At 35.9% G+C, this 15,253-nt stretch overlaps 1 protein-coding gene across 4 annotated transcripts in view; it reads right to left on the bottom strand.

Moving 5' to 3' along the window:
* Nucleotides 1-3,842: 3,842 nt before the first annotated feature.
* CAMSAP2 (calmodulin regulated spectrin associated protein family member 2) overlaps nt 3,843-15,253 on the bottom strand; it is a 79,592-nt gene continuing 68,181 nt past the window's right edge. For 2 of the 4 annotated variants that reach the window (XM_023932003.2, XM_023932001.2), the window contains 7 exons: nt 12,400-14,611; nt 11,209-11,345; nt 10,476-10,696; nt 9,340-9,439; nt 7,299-7,414; nt 5,877-5,995; nt 3,843-4,780 (listed from right to left, as the gene is read on the bottom strand). In XM_023932003.2, the coding sequence (XP_023787771.2) occupies nt 4,475-4,780; nt 5,877-5,995; nt 7,299-7,414; nt 9,340-9,439; nt 10,476-10,696; nt 11,209-11,345; nt 12,400-14,611 (3,211 nt within the window). In that variant the 3' untranslated portion in view covers nt 3,843-4,474. The remainder of the gene's footprint in view (nt 4,781-5,876; nt 5,996-7,298; nt 7,415-9,339; nt 9,440-10,475; nt 10,697-11,208; nt 11,346-12,399; nt 14,612-15,253) is intronic. The other 2 variants (XM_023932004.2, XM_023932002.2) reach the window with 1 other exon arrangement.

Genomic DNA, 15,253 nt, shown 5'->3' with positions numbered 1-15,253 from the left:
TAAGCGTATTTATGGTTTTTTTTTCCATTTGTTGTTTTTCATTGATTTAACTGGAAAATGTAAAAGCAGCTGTAAAGGGTTGTGACTATCAAGATACATTTTATAGCCACAATTCTTCAAGCTGCTTATTCAGCTCATTAAATTAGTAGCAAGGCAGCAAAGAAATGCGAATTTGCTGTTTGAAGAGATCTAAATAGTTAAAGTTTACCCCAGTGTCTTTTTTAATAAGTTGTTGAAAAGAAAACCCATCTGACATTGATGTGATCAGTACAGCTGGATTTGAGAAACAAAGCTATTTTTTGCATCACATTTGTGCAGTGATCAATACAAAACCTTTTGTTCCAAGCATAACTCTATACACTGGATCCCACAGCAGCACAAATTTTGAATCAGAATTTTTGTACAAATTCAGTCAGGCACATAGGACAGTCATATTAAGCAGGGCATGAGCTGAAGTTTCTCAGGGACAGTGTTATTATTTGCCAAAAGATAGAAAAAACAAAGTCTGTTCTGAAGCAGATCTGTACAAAGGTTGTTTTTAGATGAAAATTTCGAGCTGGGCTCATCACTGGAAAAATAGCTTTACTAGATTCAACTGTGTGTTTGTGTTCCAATATAATTCCTTGCTTGTGTCAGCCTGCTTGTGGTGCTGTACTGATGCTATACAGTAACTGAGCTGCCTGAAAAATAACCAGTTTTCAGGGGGAGGAGGGAAAGCTGTTAATTTTCTTCCACACTAGCTCTCAATTCAGCATTAAAAGGCCTACTGTCAGATAGCTGGTATTTTTGAAGTTACCCTTCAAACAGATCTGCAATTCTGAGATTCTTTATCTGTGTAAGTTAGCCCAGCAACTCAGTCTGCCTTCTGACAGTGCAGGGATGTCATGGCCACTTTCAGCATATCCTTGCTCTTACTCTGCAACCCAACAGGACAACAAAAAACTCCCAAAAAGGCATGATTCGGACTGGAAAAATTACTAATTTACAAATCTGGAAGAATCCTCTCATTTTTTTGACAGTGTTTCTGTTCAAGATAGCATCACTAGCAAGTACAAATTATTTCACTTGAAGTCATACACGTGCTTTATGCAGTACCTTGACAAAGATAAAACTTCAGTTCACCTTGACAACTTTTCAGTCTGAAGCAAACCTTTTAACCTGACCAGTAAGTTTCTGTGGCTTTGGAAAAATGGAAGCTAACCAGAGGCCAAAAGTATCAGATGACATAAAATGGTGAAATTCACTTCTGAGGAGAACAGGGTAACACCCTATTGTCCTCACAAATGAAATATGAAGCTTATTGAATTATTCAATAGCCTTTCTCTGATAACATCAGAAATCGAGATTATCTATGGAAGTATGACCAAAGATGGGAAACAGAAGAAGAAATTGTAATGGTGCATATTTCCTACAATTTCCACATTGCTGAAATATGAGAAGAAGCAAGATTTAAACATTAATGTGAACATTTTATAAATTTAGTTTATATTTAGAGGTAAGCAAGAAAACAAAAAAAAATATTATTTTGGTGCCATGCTTTTATTTAAATGAAAGGAAAAAACTACACTGTACCACATAAGTAGCAATGACAATATTTTACAGCACAGCATTTGAAAAAATATGGAAGCTATGCTCCATAGAAGTGGACAAGTAAGCACACAATACACTGTACATTTTTCAACAGTGCCCAATAAATCATAATTAAATAGCTGAATTTGGCTTTAAACAGCCAAATAATAAAAACTAACAGTCATACTAACATTAAAAAAAAAAAAATAAAAAAAATCAGTAGCTATAATGACTGTTAGAAGATGAAATTTTGCTCCAAAAACTAAGACGAGAGTTTGGCAATTCAGTCGTAGCAACAATAATACCCCTGATGAAAGCACCAGTGTGTTCTGGAAAGGTCAGTGATAAATACTGGCCTTTATGGAAAGCTTTTTTTTTTATTTTCTTCTTTTTTTTAAACATGATCCAAACCAAAGATCCACTGTAATTAGAAAATTTGCAGGCTTAAAAAGGAAAAGCATCTCTAGCTTTACTTTTCCTGTATTAAGTAAAACTCTATATTGCGAGCAATGAAATTTTCAACTGCATTATTCACATTCTACTTTTAGACATTGCACAAGTCTTTAACCTGTTGACAAATGCAAATTTCATAATACATTCATATATATTTAAAATTACTCAAAGAATTCCTGTCATGTATTTAAGCTCACTTTGATTAGGTTGATGCGTGTGTCTTTATGGTGTTGCAAATCTTCAGTTAAATCATAGAACAGATTTTAGAAATAAAAAGCCTCCCATGATAAAACTTCTTTTGAAGTTATTCACCATATGTGTGTCAGTTAATTCCAACCTCCTGGTTTCTTGAATCACTGTATATTATATACAGTTTCATATTGTTATTCAAGATTTTCCTACAATGGTATCTGTAGGAAGTGTCTAACAGGCAGAATGTGCAAACCCTCTTTCCCCTCTTTTTAATATTATTTATATCCTATATACACAATATGTATACACTTGAAATATAAGAGTTACATATCCTGGTGATATACATGCAAACAGTAGGAATCAGCTAACCACAAATAGTTTTGAGCCACATACATATTAAACATGTATTTAAAGTGTTTTTTTCTTTTTTTACAGTTTTAACAAATATACATAAATATAAGAACATAAATTACAGTAAACTGATAGCATTGAGAAAATGTTTATAATCCAGATGCACTGATGCCTAAGGCCTTATAATAATTTAAAAAAGTACTGTTCTAAACTGCTTAATGACATCTCATTCCTGTGCATCTTTTCTCTAAGTAAATGAGCACATCGTAGTAGTGAGGCAGCTTCTCTCAAAGCAGTTTAATGAGAGAAATACAAACATAATTTTTGTCTCCCATGAAACTGAATGGACTACATTATAGCACAATACTGTCTTATGTGAATGGAGTTGTCACAACACTGAAACAGAACAGAATCACAAATCATTCAAGTCTTTTCCTGAGAATGAGATTTCCCTCCCCCCCAACAAATTCTCAATGTGTTTATGATGTTCTCAAAATAGCCACAGATTTAGGGGAGGCTTCAAGTTTGTTTTCTTTTTCTTTTTTTTTTTTTTTCAGAACAGTGCTATGTTAAAAGCAAATTATAAGAGAAACACTGAAACAGGATAGTGATTTATAAATTAATCAAACACTGTTTTGAAATAAAATGCAGCCCTTTATAAATAATACTGAAATATGCCTAGAGTTTGGTTTTGCAAATGGTCATGTTATAGATTTACTGAAATGTCAGTTAGGCTTTTTTGCCATATGTACTTAAAAATTGCTGTGTCACAAGACATCACCTGTTAGTGTCAAGAAAATATTTTATGAAGACAATGAAAATTCTTATCAGATGTCTGTTCCCTAGAAAACTGAATCAAGTCTGAGTTGGCAGATCTGAAGGCAGGAAGTAGCCTGGATCTTAAAATCAATGGGAATTAGATACATGACTTCTCAAAGATCTGTGACTTAGTGAATTCTGTGATTCTTCTGAATATTTAGTGTTCTGCTAGGCAACATCAGGGATCTAGTTCTGAACGTTTCATGAGTTCCTGTTCCTTCCCCGAAGAAGCAGGACCTGACCGTGTGCTCTCTCTCCAGCTGGAACAGTGCAAAGCAATGAATGCACACTTGCTTAAACCATTTCAGAGACCTACCAAATCTTTTTACTATGAGTTTTACTGGTGTTATGAATATGCACGTGGTCAGTCATTACATCTCAGATGGCAGCTTACTGAAACAAATAATTGCATCACCTTTACCCTGAGTTGTTAAATAATTCATTTGAAGGAAACTTCAAGCAGTTCAAAGGTTTTTCCTTTACTGTTTAGTTTATAAGCAAATCAATACTATTAATTGAAAAAGAATTATAAATACACAGGGGAATGAATCTTGATTTTGTTACAGCACACAGTAAGGATCTTGGAGAACAGACCCATTCAGCTGTTATTCAGTGACATACAATTTATCATTTAGTCTTTACTGTAAGTCAGTATGCAAAGTTTGACGGTATTGAGAATATTAAGAAGTTTTTCTTTAGTGAAAGAAAAATATTTCAAGACAAGCACAAATACAAACATATAAGGCAACAGATGTAAAAAATGTAGTTTGAATCACTAAAGAGGAACATTCAGTGCTTCAGTGTATCTAATCAAAATACAGAGCAAATATACTCTATATGTTGCATTAGCACATACAAATCTCCACACAAGTCAAACACTTCCATAATCACTCATAATTATTCACCTAAGAGTTAATCTTCTGCACTCCTAAACACTGTGTTTACATTCCAGTTGGACATGATAACAGAACTCGGTGTCCAGTTTTATGTTCTAAAAGTCTTGTTGGCAACTAGAAATCTATTTCCTATAGGCAGTAAAGATGAAGTGCAAGTTTATCATAATTGTCTCAAGCAAATTTTTTCCCATCTACTATGCCTTGGTGGGTAAGAGTTTCTTAGGAGTTACTGGTCTCTTGGTTTGCCACAAATGGCTGTGAATGGTAATTGCATCAACACTGGCAGACAAAGTTTTGGCAGGTATGTGGCTAAATTGCTTCCTGTCAGAGTTGTATTTATACAGTCCCTCTATCATTTTCTTTGTGATAGATTTGGGACCTATTCCTGTTAATTTATTGATTTCTTCAGTATCAGGGCAGTACGTATACAGAGATCTGAACTGGCAGCCTGAATCCCGGAATAAGATTAAGAAATTATTGGCATCAGATTTTTCCATTTCCTTTAAAAGAAAAAGAAAGAAAAACATTCAGAATATGAATTTTGCATTGTAATTAGAAAACATTTCAGTTCATTAAATTTCATTTTGAATCAGTTTTCTACCTGGAGTTAAGCATGACATTTTTGCAGCTATTTTTTTTCTGGGATTTCTGAGGGTCATTTTGCTCCTGGTTAATTAAACTGCAAGAGTGTGTCCTGATTCCTGACTTGATATTTCCAAAAAGTGTATGGAAAGACAGAGAAAGCAGCATCTAGACATGGATACAGAAGGGTTGCGAAGAGAAGAAAAGGGCAAGAAATACTGCTGTGAAGTTAATTCCAGAAATGAAATTCAGTCTGGATTCCAAGTGCCTGTGAGGTTTGATAATCAGTTAATCTGTTGTATTTGTCCTAGTTGCTAAATGGAACAGTCCTGTTATTCTCAAGGCTCAGACTCTGTTACTCCTTTTGCCGGGAAACACACTGTCCCTGAGTTCTTACAATATTTGTGCATCTTCAGAAAGATTTACAGCAGCATAAAAGAGAAGACTGGAAGGCACCTTCCTGCAGTAGAAAGTCCTGAATTTGCCCTACTTCTTGGAAACTGTGGAACAACCTAGAAGGGATGTATGTGAATTCTTTCTGTTCATGAGGGCACTGTGCTTTAGTTCTAAAGCTCCCAATCTGACTATCTCTATGTATAAGGGAAAACAACTTTGTGAGCAAATTATGAAAACCTAGCTATTGAAGTTTCCCCATAAAACATTAATTTTAACACATTTAATTTATTTAATAACACAGTTATTAATAACATTTTTATTTATTAATTATGCTATTAATTTATTATTAGCATTTAACATTAATAACGGTTAATTAAACGTGCAAATTCAGCTTCCTGTACTGCATGTACAAAGTAACAGCTCTTGTTTCTACAGCACTGGAGAACCTTTCTGCCTACACAGGAAGCAAGTCACAGAAGTTACTCAATCCCTTCACTGATTGCTGCTATAATCTCTGAGGTTTCCTTTCAATATTGGTATTTATGCTTCAGAGTCTCCATAATGCCTGACTCTGGTTTGACATAGGTGTTTGTGTTTTTTGGGGAAAAATGCTCTTACCTCCAGGATCTTTTTCTTTTGACCTTCATTTACTTTTCCAGCCAGGCAGCAATGTGCCAGTGCATTCTGAATTATATACTTATTGGATTTAGCACTGGGTTCTTTGAAGAGCTTTGGTCCTGTGCAAAAGGAATGACAAATAAACTGAATTAATCAATAAGCCAACAGAGTTACTTTGAATGTTATGAAGCACTTCTGGTGTGGAACTTTCACATGCACAGAAACACAAATCCAGGAATAATACAGAATAACGTCAGAGACTACGAATTTCACAAACAAGTAGACTGTCATTCAGCTCTCACTGAATTTACTTACAAATGTCTTTCATTATCAAATCATTATTATTGGCAGCCTTGGTAAATATTTTTTCTCTCAGAGGACCTCTTCTATGAACAACATTTCTATGAAAACATTTTGCTTTTTCTAACCAAAATTTCAGTTGTCCAGGAGAGAGTGAAGTCTTTATTTCTTTTTCTACACCTGTGTTTTCAAGGGTGTGAGGTATAACAATGAGGCATATGCAGTGCTTAGAATAACTGTTGCCTGTCCTCTTTAGAATTCCAGAAATGTTTTACCCAAAAAAACAGGGATGAAAGATCTGGCCTTACATTTGACCAGTTATTCTGTCTGTAAAATGATTAATCTGGTTGAAGGAGAATCTCCCATTTTAGTTTCTGAAATGTATGTGTACTTAGGTCAAGATCATTTGAAAAAACCCAACACATGAGTACCAATTAGGAAAATAATGTACAAGCATCAATTAAATTCAAGATTAAATCTCAGTTTGTCTAAATTTTGGGGGGAAAAAACCTCTAGAAAATACCTAACCTTATGCTACTCTTCTCACAAAGAAAGTGATATTAGGTTGGCAAAAGTAGAGGTTTTATAATCCTGATGATGCAAGGTCTTGGCAGTATCACATCTGGTATAGTTAGAAAAAAGGGAGGAAAATACCATTATTATTTGATTCACAATATAATAAAGAATTAGTAGTCTGATCATAAAGTTCTTCATAAACAACAAAGGACCTGTTGGGAAAAAAAAATAGTACAGAATATTTTTATTTGCATTGCTAAGAAGATTTTTTGCTGTTGCAATTTGGTTTTTGAATTTTATAACTCTATTCTAAATTGAGTTGAAATATCAAAACTTTGTGCCTTGCTAGAGACACTACTGAAGTACAGAATGATGTCTGAGCCCATGTGCTGTTCTGAGTCTGACTGAAACTTATTGTGGTTATCACAAATGCTATTGAGTCAGTATTTTTATTTTGGATTTAAAATGTTAACTTGTATTATTACCTTCTACTTTGAAAGGGAAATCTCAATCAAGTTTTAGCAAGCCAAATCAAAGTAACTGAAAACTTTTCATGCATAGAACCAATAATAGGCAGATACTTTTCTGACTGTTGTTGCTACTGACCTGTGTACTCTGTAGCAGAGGCGACTGAAGAAGTTGTAGATGCATTTTCCCAATCTTTTTCTCCATTACGACTACCACAGCGACTTGGAGATAAAAATCCTTCCACAGATTCAGACCTAAACATTAGTTTTAAAATTTATTAAAAAAATTCACAATGTTCAGCTGGGAAGCCTTCTGATATGAAAAGAAGGCAAGGTAGAACACAATGATTTGAATTGTAAACTATAAATCACAATGCACAATATTTAGTGCATTTTGAGTGATGCAAGAAGTTGGTCTTTAGGTGAGGTGTATGTTAATTTTTGGGCTACATCTGAGGGACAGAAACCTAACAGATGTTCTTGGTTGTGAAATTGAATAACTAAGTGGAAATTCATGTTACTTTTAACATGTACTGGTGAACCAATGTTATCTCATGTAGTAAACAAACCGGTTCTTCATAGAATGATGAAGTAAAAATTTAGTTCATTTACACTTATGACTGCAACAACTTGCAGTGAGAACTGCTGTATTTAAGACAGCAAAACAATTTCCCTTCCGGTTTTTGTTTTCACAAGCAATAACTTCTGGTGCTCTAATTCTTCAGGCTGCACTCAAATGTGGATAAATTTGCATTTAAAGGTCTAAATAAGATTGTCAAGTTTTCTTAAATTATTACAAGATACTTAAAATATTTTTGATTGCGGCTACTCCAAAAGCCAGTCAAAATTTGCAGCTTGGAATGGAAGTTTTCTAAGTGAGAAAAAGGCACAGAATAAGGAAAAAAGTGGTATTGTATCAAAATTTGTGTGCATGCTCATTTTCAGTAAAATCAGCAAGAGATAAAAATTCCATTTATAGTATCTCCTACACCTTTTGTGATTAACACCTGCTTGAAGAAAGTGACAAATGTATCACTGAGATTGTCTCAATGGGATCATCAAAAACAGTGGTGATGCGAGGACAACGTGACAATATGGGTTTGGAAAGATACAGAAAATTCTTTCAACTCTGTTGCTTTTATAATGTTTTAAAAGTCTCAATCCCCTAAACAAATCCAAAGCCTGAGGAAGATGTACTGCTCATTATGAGCATTGTACAGCACTGTACAACTCCAGCTACATACACAGGGGTCATCTCCTGCAAAGCCTGTGTAGATGAGCAACATCAAGCCTCTTGTAATAGCTAATACAGCTGGAAGAAATCCCCCTTTCAATAAAAACTGGTAATCTTTAAGAGATGACAAGATATATTAGGCTAATTGGATAATTTATGAAAGTTTCTTATGTAATAACTAGAAAGTCAGGTCTTGAGACATCAAGGTAATTGAGAAGTCAACTGAAGCCAGCTGCAGGTTTATCAAAGCTGGTGAATAATGTGTAGTGGCTATGAAGACATGACATGCAGTATCAAAATATGTAGTAGTCCTTATCAACCTCCTTCTCCTACTTTGCCTTTCTTCCCTATTTCTTTCTTACACAAAGAAAATAGTATTTGTCTGAATATTATCAAGTAGTTCACAGAAATAGTAATTTTTCTCTGAATGATAATACAGGCTTTGTACTGAAAAATTTAAATTTTTTTCTGTTATTTTCAGGTGGTTTTTAGTGCAAAATAAATTCTGATGTTTGGAAAAGGCTGAAGTCCTTGTGAGAATTCAATAATTCCCTGTACAGCTGCTAAAGAAAAAAACCAAACAGAAAAAGAAACTTACATGTTTAAAAAAGAAAAGCAGCTATTTAGTTGCACATAGCAAATAGGTTTAGTAAAATAACCACAGGTTGAGACTTAGATACAAGCAGGTGAATTAAAGAGGGTGTGTGAACAGCATTTTGTTTTGACTTCATTTATACCTGCCCAACTGGTTTACATGGTAAAATTTGCAAAACAAATGATCATGGCTTGATTCCTGAATGTCTGACAGTGGAAAGTATCCGTGTCTCAAATGAGGAAAGACTGTTCTCAGAGTACACAGTGTATACATGACCTCTAAAAAATTCATGCTGGTTTTACATAGCTGATTATGAAATTTTATTAAATGAAATGGTTATTTTAGCTTTACCTTGGTGTTCTCTTGCCTGACTGCACACTCTCATTGTCCCCTGTATTCAGCGATGCCAATGAAAGACTAGATACTGAAAAAACACGATAAAGCTGTGAACCTGGATAAAAACAAAGTTAAATCTTATAAACCTATGCAAGTAGGAGAGTCTGTTCATCAGATCAACACCAGCATCTGAAAGTCAGTAAGAGCTTTTCTACGTGGGACTAACACCCATCCATGATATACCTGCATGCATATGTGCTGCACTTCATGTAAACACTTGCTGACACCCAGCCTTCGGCAGCCACCAGGAATGGGCTCAGGCTAAGCACTAATGGGAAGCATGGACATGGGAATATTGTCACTATGCAAATCAAAGAATGCAATTAAAGTTAGTAAGACCTCTTGAAAGAGAGCTTAAGAGACTTAATTTAAAGCTTGGGATGGATTCTTGGAAGGTGTTAAGGAAATACTTGAAATTACACTGAAGACAGAGGGAAGCAGCCAGAGAAAATGTAGCACAACAACAAGGGTAGAGTAGGCTGTAACAAAAAGGATCACTGAGCAATCTGGTTATTTTTTCTAATTGTAAATTGACTATACTTCTTCCAGCCATTACTGCAAGTTCTTTTGTATCTAAAAGAATGCTAAGTTGTTCCACATGGTTAGTGTTGCTATGTTCTTATCTATACATGCAGTTGGTAAGCAAAATAGAAAAAAACCATGAAATATAAAAGCAACTTTCAAATTTTAATTTTATCCATATTGTGTGAGTTTAAGTATTCTTACCTTATGGTCACCATTTTATTTATTGATCTCTTATCTCCCAACTTTTATTCATTCTTAGCTCTACAGGTGCAAGAAGAGATTAGTGAAGAAAACATGGGTGTGTGTGTAAAACTTGCAACACATATTCATCCTTCCACTGGGTTTTCAGAGCTAAAATTTTTGTTTGTTGATATATGCATGCACGCATAGCAGGTAAGTGACATTCATCTTTCCATTTCTATGCCAAATTTTGCTTTCAGATTTGGACACGTGCAGTTTCAATTTAGCACAAGACACTCAATAGATATGCATGTGCTTGTTAGGACCAAAACCCAAGCTGGTGTTTTAGCATGAACAGACTCTTTCTCCACATAAACATTTGTTACCTGGTGGACCTTTGATTGGTGTCTTAGGTGATTCAATATGATCTCTATGAATAGATTTTGGACGTGGCTTTTTCTGTTTGATTGAGAGGGAACGTGGCTTTATGACAGTATCCATGTCTTCCATAAGCTTTAGTTGTTTCCTTCTCATATATTCCTGCTTAATAAATTCTCGCCGTGCTCGTTCATCCTCCTTCTTCTGACGTTCTTCTTCTGTTTTGCGTCTAAAATGTTACCAAAAAGATTCAGCAGTAGAAACTTTTCAAATAAGGGATTTTAGCTGGCACAGTGACGACAACACAGGCATCAGATTTTTGGAACTTCAATGTTCTCAAACACCAGTAAGAGACAATTGCTTTTAAACTTTTTTAAAATTTTGGGACAATTTTAACTTTTTGGGATATTGCTACTAATAAAACCAAACACAGGTTTATGAGCTTCACTGCTGTAACTGAGTGAACATCGTGCATTTGTGCAGAGAGAACCCTGAGGGATACAGGCTGCCACAGAAGGCGCTCTGAGGAGCTGTGCTCAGGCCAGCACAGCTCCCAGCCTGAGAGCTATAGACTGATGCCACCTGCAGGGCCAGCTGGGCTCCCCTGCACATCTGGCTCTAGCAGTAAATAACTTGGATATTCAGATGCAATTTTTTGACATGCAGGTTACACTTTTAACTAAACCAGACATTTTTATGTTCATTCTTACTGATCATTTGGATCAGGATATGTAGTTTTACCTTGTCTCTTCCTTCTTATGTTCTAGTTCTGCTTCCAGCTGCTGCTTTCGAAGCAAAGTCTCTCTTTCCCTTCTCAAACGCTTCTCCAACAATGCTGCTCGTTTCATTGCCATATCATTTTCTGCCTTTTGATCATCCTAGCAACCATTTTTGAAGGAAAAGGATCAAAAATATTAAGATCTCTAAATTCAGCAACTGATTTTGCCAAGTCATTGGCACTTAATTCTGTACACTGGGTATCCTAACATACTCTTGCAGTATTTGGAATAAGTTTATTTTTGAAGCTTTTTTGAAGACTCTTAAAAACTTCATAATGGAATTTTTCCATCCTGAGTCAAAGAAAATTCAACACTGATATGAGAAAACTTGCTAAGTGAGATATTTTATTTTTGAGTCAGATCCCACATAGCATAAACTTCTTTCAGCTCTGCAGAGTCTACATGTATGAACATGAAGGTAATTATTGCAAACCCAAATAATTATGCACCATATAAAAGTAACTTCTGAGCAAGCCACATATTTTGTTAGAACTGGGGAATGCTTCTAGACAAGCAAGGTGCATCTAGATACATGGTACAAAATTTTGGGATATTCTAAGACAGAAACAAGTCTAGACCACTGTCTTACAATATGCATTATAGGTAAAAGCCTGTCTGAATACAGCTCTTTAATAAATCTCCAATTAGTGTTTCCAAATACAAACTTCAAAAGAGAGTCTCAGCAGACTGTACTTCCTTAGTTAACTGACAGAGGGAAAAAGGCTCTCCAAAGTGCAATTCAAAAATGTGAATAATTTTAAAAATGGCAGGCTGTTAAGTACTTCAAAAAATGTTAGTTAAATTTGGGGATGAGGTGGGGAAGTGAGGGTGAGATGTGAGCACATTTAATTAAGATCAACAAAACATATGTTAAAAATAAATGTACATTCACATGCATCTTCCTCACCAAGACCTCCAAGCACTCTTCCATAGCTATGAATGGAAAGGGGTACTCTGACATGCTCAGAACTGCAATATGGTAGAATCTCACCACTTTTATCATGCCAAATTAACCAAGTCCAAAAGATAAGGCTGCACATTTAGAGTTGCGGTACTATCTGCTTTGACTTCAATCATCAGCAACATCCATGTTTCAATTAAGGATTCAAACAAAGTTTAACAGCTGACATACACATTCCACTAGTTCTCTTACCTTAAAAAAGAATCCACAACACACTTTCTGGTCATCTTCAAACTGTTCTCTATCACTCTCACCTTCATATTTCTCAACAGATATCTCACTTTTTTCTGGTGGCTTCAAATCTGATAGGGAAACTTCAATTAAGTTAGCTGTTTTGGGAGCCGGAGGTGGTAAAATCGGTTGGCTTAGCTGATCTTCATTTGGGGTGAGGCAGACGGTTTCTGTGATAGGCTGAGATAATACTTCAGAAACATTAGATTCAATAGGCTTAATCTCCTTTTCCTCCAACTTCTGCTCACCCTGTTTTGGCAATTTTGGTCCTTCTTCTTTTGCTACCTCTTCTGTAGACTTGGCTTCTTTCAAAAGATTTCCCTTTAACTGAGGTTCGCTTACACGTTCACCATCATCTCCAAAGCAAACAAATGATCTAGTCTGAATGGGAACCTGACTGGGAGAAAACCTCCTCAAACGGGGAAGACTGTCCACAGACCGTGGGGCAGTCAAGGTACGGTTTAGAGGTGTTATTTTCAGTTCATTTGGCCTAGGAGTCCTTTGCATTTTGATGTGAAAAGAAGCATTTTTCCTGTTGGAAGATTGTGGAGATTGATGTGTAGAGCGAGGAGATTCCTGTGAGAAAGGTGCAACAGGAGCTGGAGTGCCCCCTTGCCTTGAAGAAGGCTTAAAGTCCCGAATCTGCTTCTGAGGAGAAGGTTGAGGAGGAGAAATAACCCAAGCCTGTTGCTCTCTCATCTGCATCAGCATCTCCTGCTGAAGGGATAGACGTTGCATTTCTTGTTGTAGAAAGTGTAGGGAAGAGTTTAGTTTTTCAATAGATTTTGTATATTCTAAGAGATCTCCATCATTAAGATTTTCTTCTGAAGGGCTTGCTAAATTCCATTGCTTTTCAGCATCTCCAGAAGTAGCAGGAGATTTTAACCATTTGCTCTGAGAATTTTCTGAGTTTTCTTTTATTAATTCTGGAGTCTTACTAATTTGGTCATCTGATTTTTGAATTTCCTTTTCTTTCAACCGATTGCTGTCAGTGAATACCTTCTCATCTTCAGCTCCTGCTGCTTCCTCTCGGAGAGGTGATACCTGATCACCTTTCTTTTTCACAACGTTGAGAAATGCTGTTCTTCCCATTTTCTGCCGCTGCTTTGTGAATGCAGCTTCAACTTTCTTCTTTTGTGCTTCAATGGCTCGCCTCTTTTCCTCTAGCTTCATCCTCAGCTGTACCATTTCAGAAGCCAATAATTGTGTAGTGTCTCTTCCTTGAGGAACAGATGCCTCCTCGGGAATGTGAGCCCAAGCAACCATATGAGGGATGTTCAGCTCAGAACCTTCTGGTGTGGTTTTCTGAGAACTGCTTCCACTGCTTTTGCTATCTGTGTGATTCAACTTCCTGAATTTCTGCTCAGCAAAGCTGGTCATTTTAACCCCTGAGCTTGAAGAAGCACTGCTGCCCGCCTGTGATTTAGTACTTACTGAGCTGGGACAGGGACTTAATTGATCTCTGTGATTGCCAGCCCGCATGTCATAATCCTGGAGAAATTTAGATGGTTCTTCCATGTCGGAGTCCATGCTTACAGTATAATCTCTCAAAGAAGAATCCTCATCCATTGTCTCTGGGATATCTTCTGATGGGACATGTATTCCGGTATCTACTTCAGTGTTGTCAGTCACAGGACTCAGAGCACCTTTAGTGTCTGTGATTATATCTGGGGTAGTCTGATTTGGTTTAATGTTTGAATTCAAGATGCTCATTTCCCGATTGTGAAGAAAAAACCCATTTGTAATTTGGTCTGTTTGGAGAAGTCTGGGAGATTTTTCAGTGTCATGAATTATCTGCAAAGCCTCTTCAATGCTCGGCGTCTCAATCTGATTGCCAAAATCATCCAGAACTGCCCTGTTTTGCAGAGCTCCATTTGGAAACCTGTAGTGTCTGCTCTCATTGGCATTTCTTTGATTTGCATTAAGAGACTGATTGGTCTTTGTGTCATTAAGAGGTGTCATGTCCTTTTCCTCTTCAATATCTTGATTCTCCTCTTCTCCATTTACTGGTTTGAAGGACAGATTTTTTCTAGAATGCTTCGACATGCGGTTGATGTTTCCTGCAAGGCCTTCATTGCTCACAGATCTAGGAATTACTCTGTTTGGAGTAGATACTGGAATGCTTTTCTCTTTGTCAAAAGGAATGTCAAATGAAACTCCGTGCAATGATGACCTAATAGGGACCAGAATACAGAAAGTAACTGAGTAGCTCATGGTTATTAGCAAAAATAACAAAATATTTGTATTTGGTTTTAAAATTATTTTAAGCTGGTAGTATTAAAGGCACTGTTAGGTGTACTGTATTTTACCTAGCTTCAAGTATAATAAACATGCATATATTTTTAGATAGATAAATAAATAGATAGAAATATAATAAATTTTTAAAGAGCACAATAGAACAGAATGTAACAACATTTTCTTCAGTCTCAGCCACTTTTTACTACTTTGGAATAAATTCTGGGCATTTTAGGAGTAGAGGCGTTACCACCATAGATCAAAAGGAAGGCGTGAAAAGACACAATTTACACACCTCTATAAGTCTTACCATTTCAACTTTGGTTTATACCCTACAAATTAAGAGTGTATGACTGGTCTAACTGAAAACTAAAACATTCAGCCTGACTGTTCTTAGCATCCCCAAAATATTACAAGCTTAAATGCTACTGAGATCATTAGCTATGTTACTGTTACCATGTTTAGTTCACTGCCATGAGTAAATATGAACATATTTAACACCAAGAATTCAAATATCTAAAGTATAGCTCTTTCAGTGTAAAGAATAAATTATTTATTTCTGAAGAGTGTTTCTTATTAA

Source organism: Cyanistes caeruleus, chromosome 9, assembly GCF_971803275.1.
Source record: "Cyanistes caeruleus chromosome 9, bCyaCae1.hap1.1, whole genome shotgun sequence".
NCBI lineage: Eukaryota > Metazoa > Chordata > Aves > Passeriformes > Paridae > Cyanistes > Cyanistes caeruleus.
The sequence above is the reverse complement of the archived record's forward strand: the minus strand, read 5'-3'. Positions and strand labels throughout refer to the sequence as shown.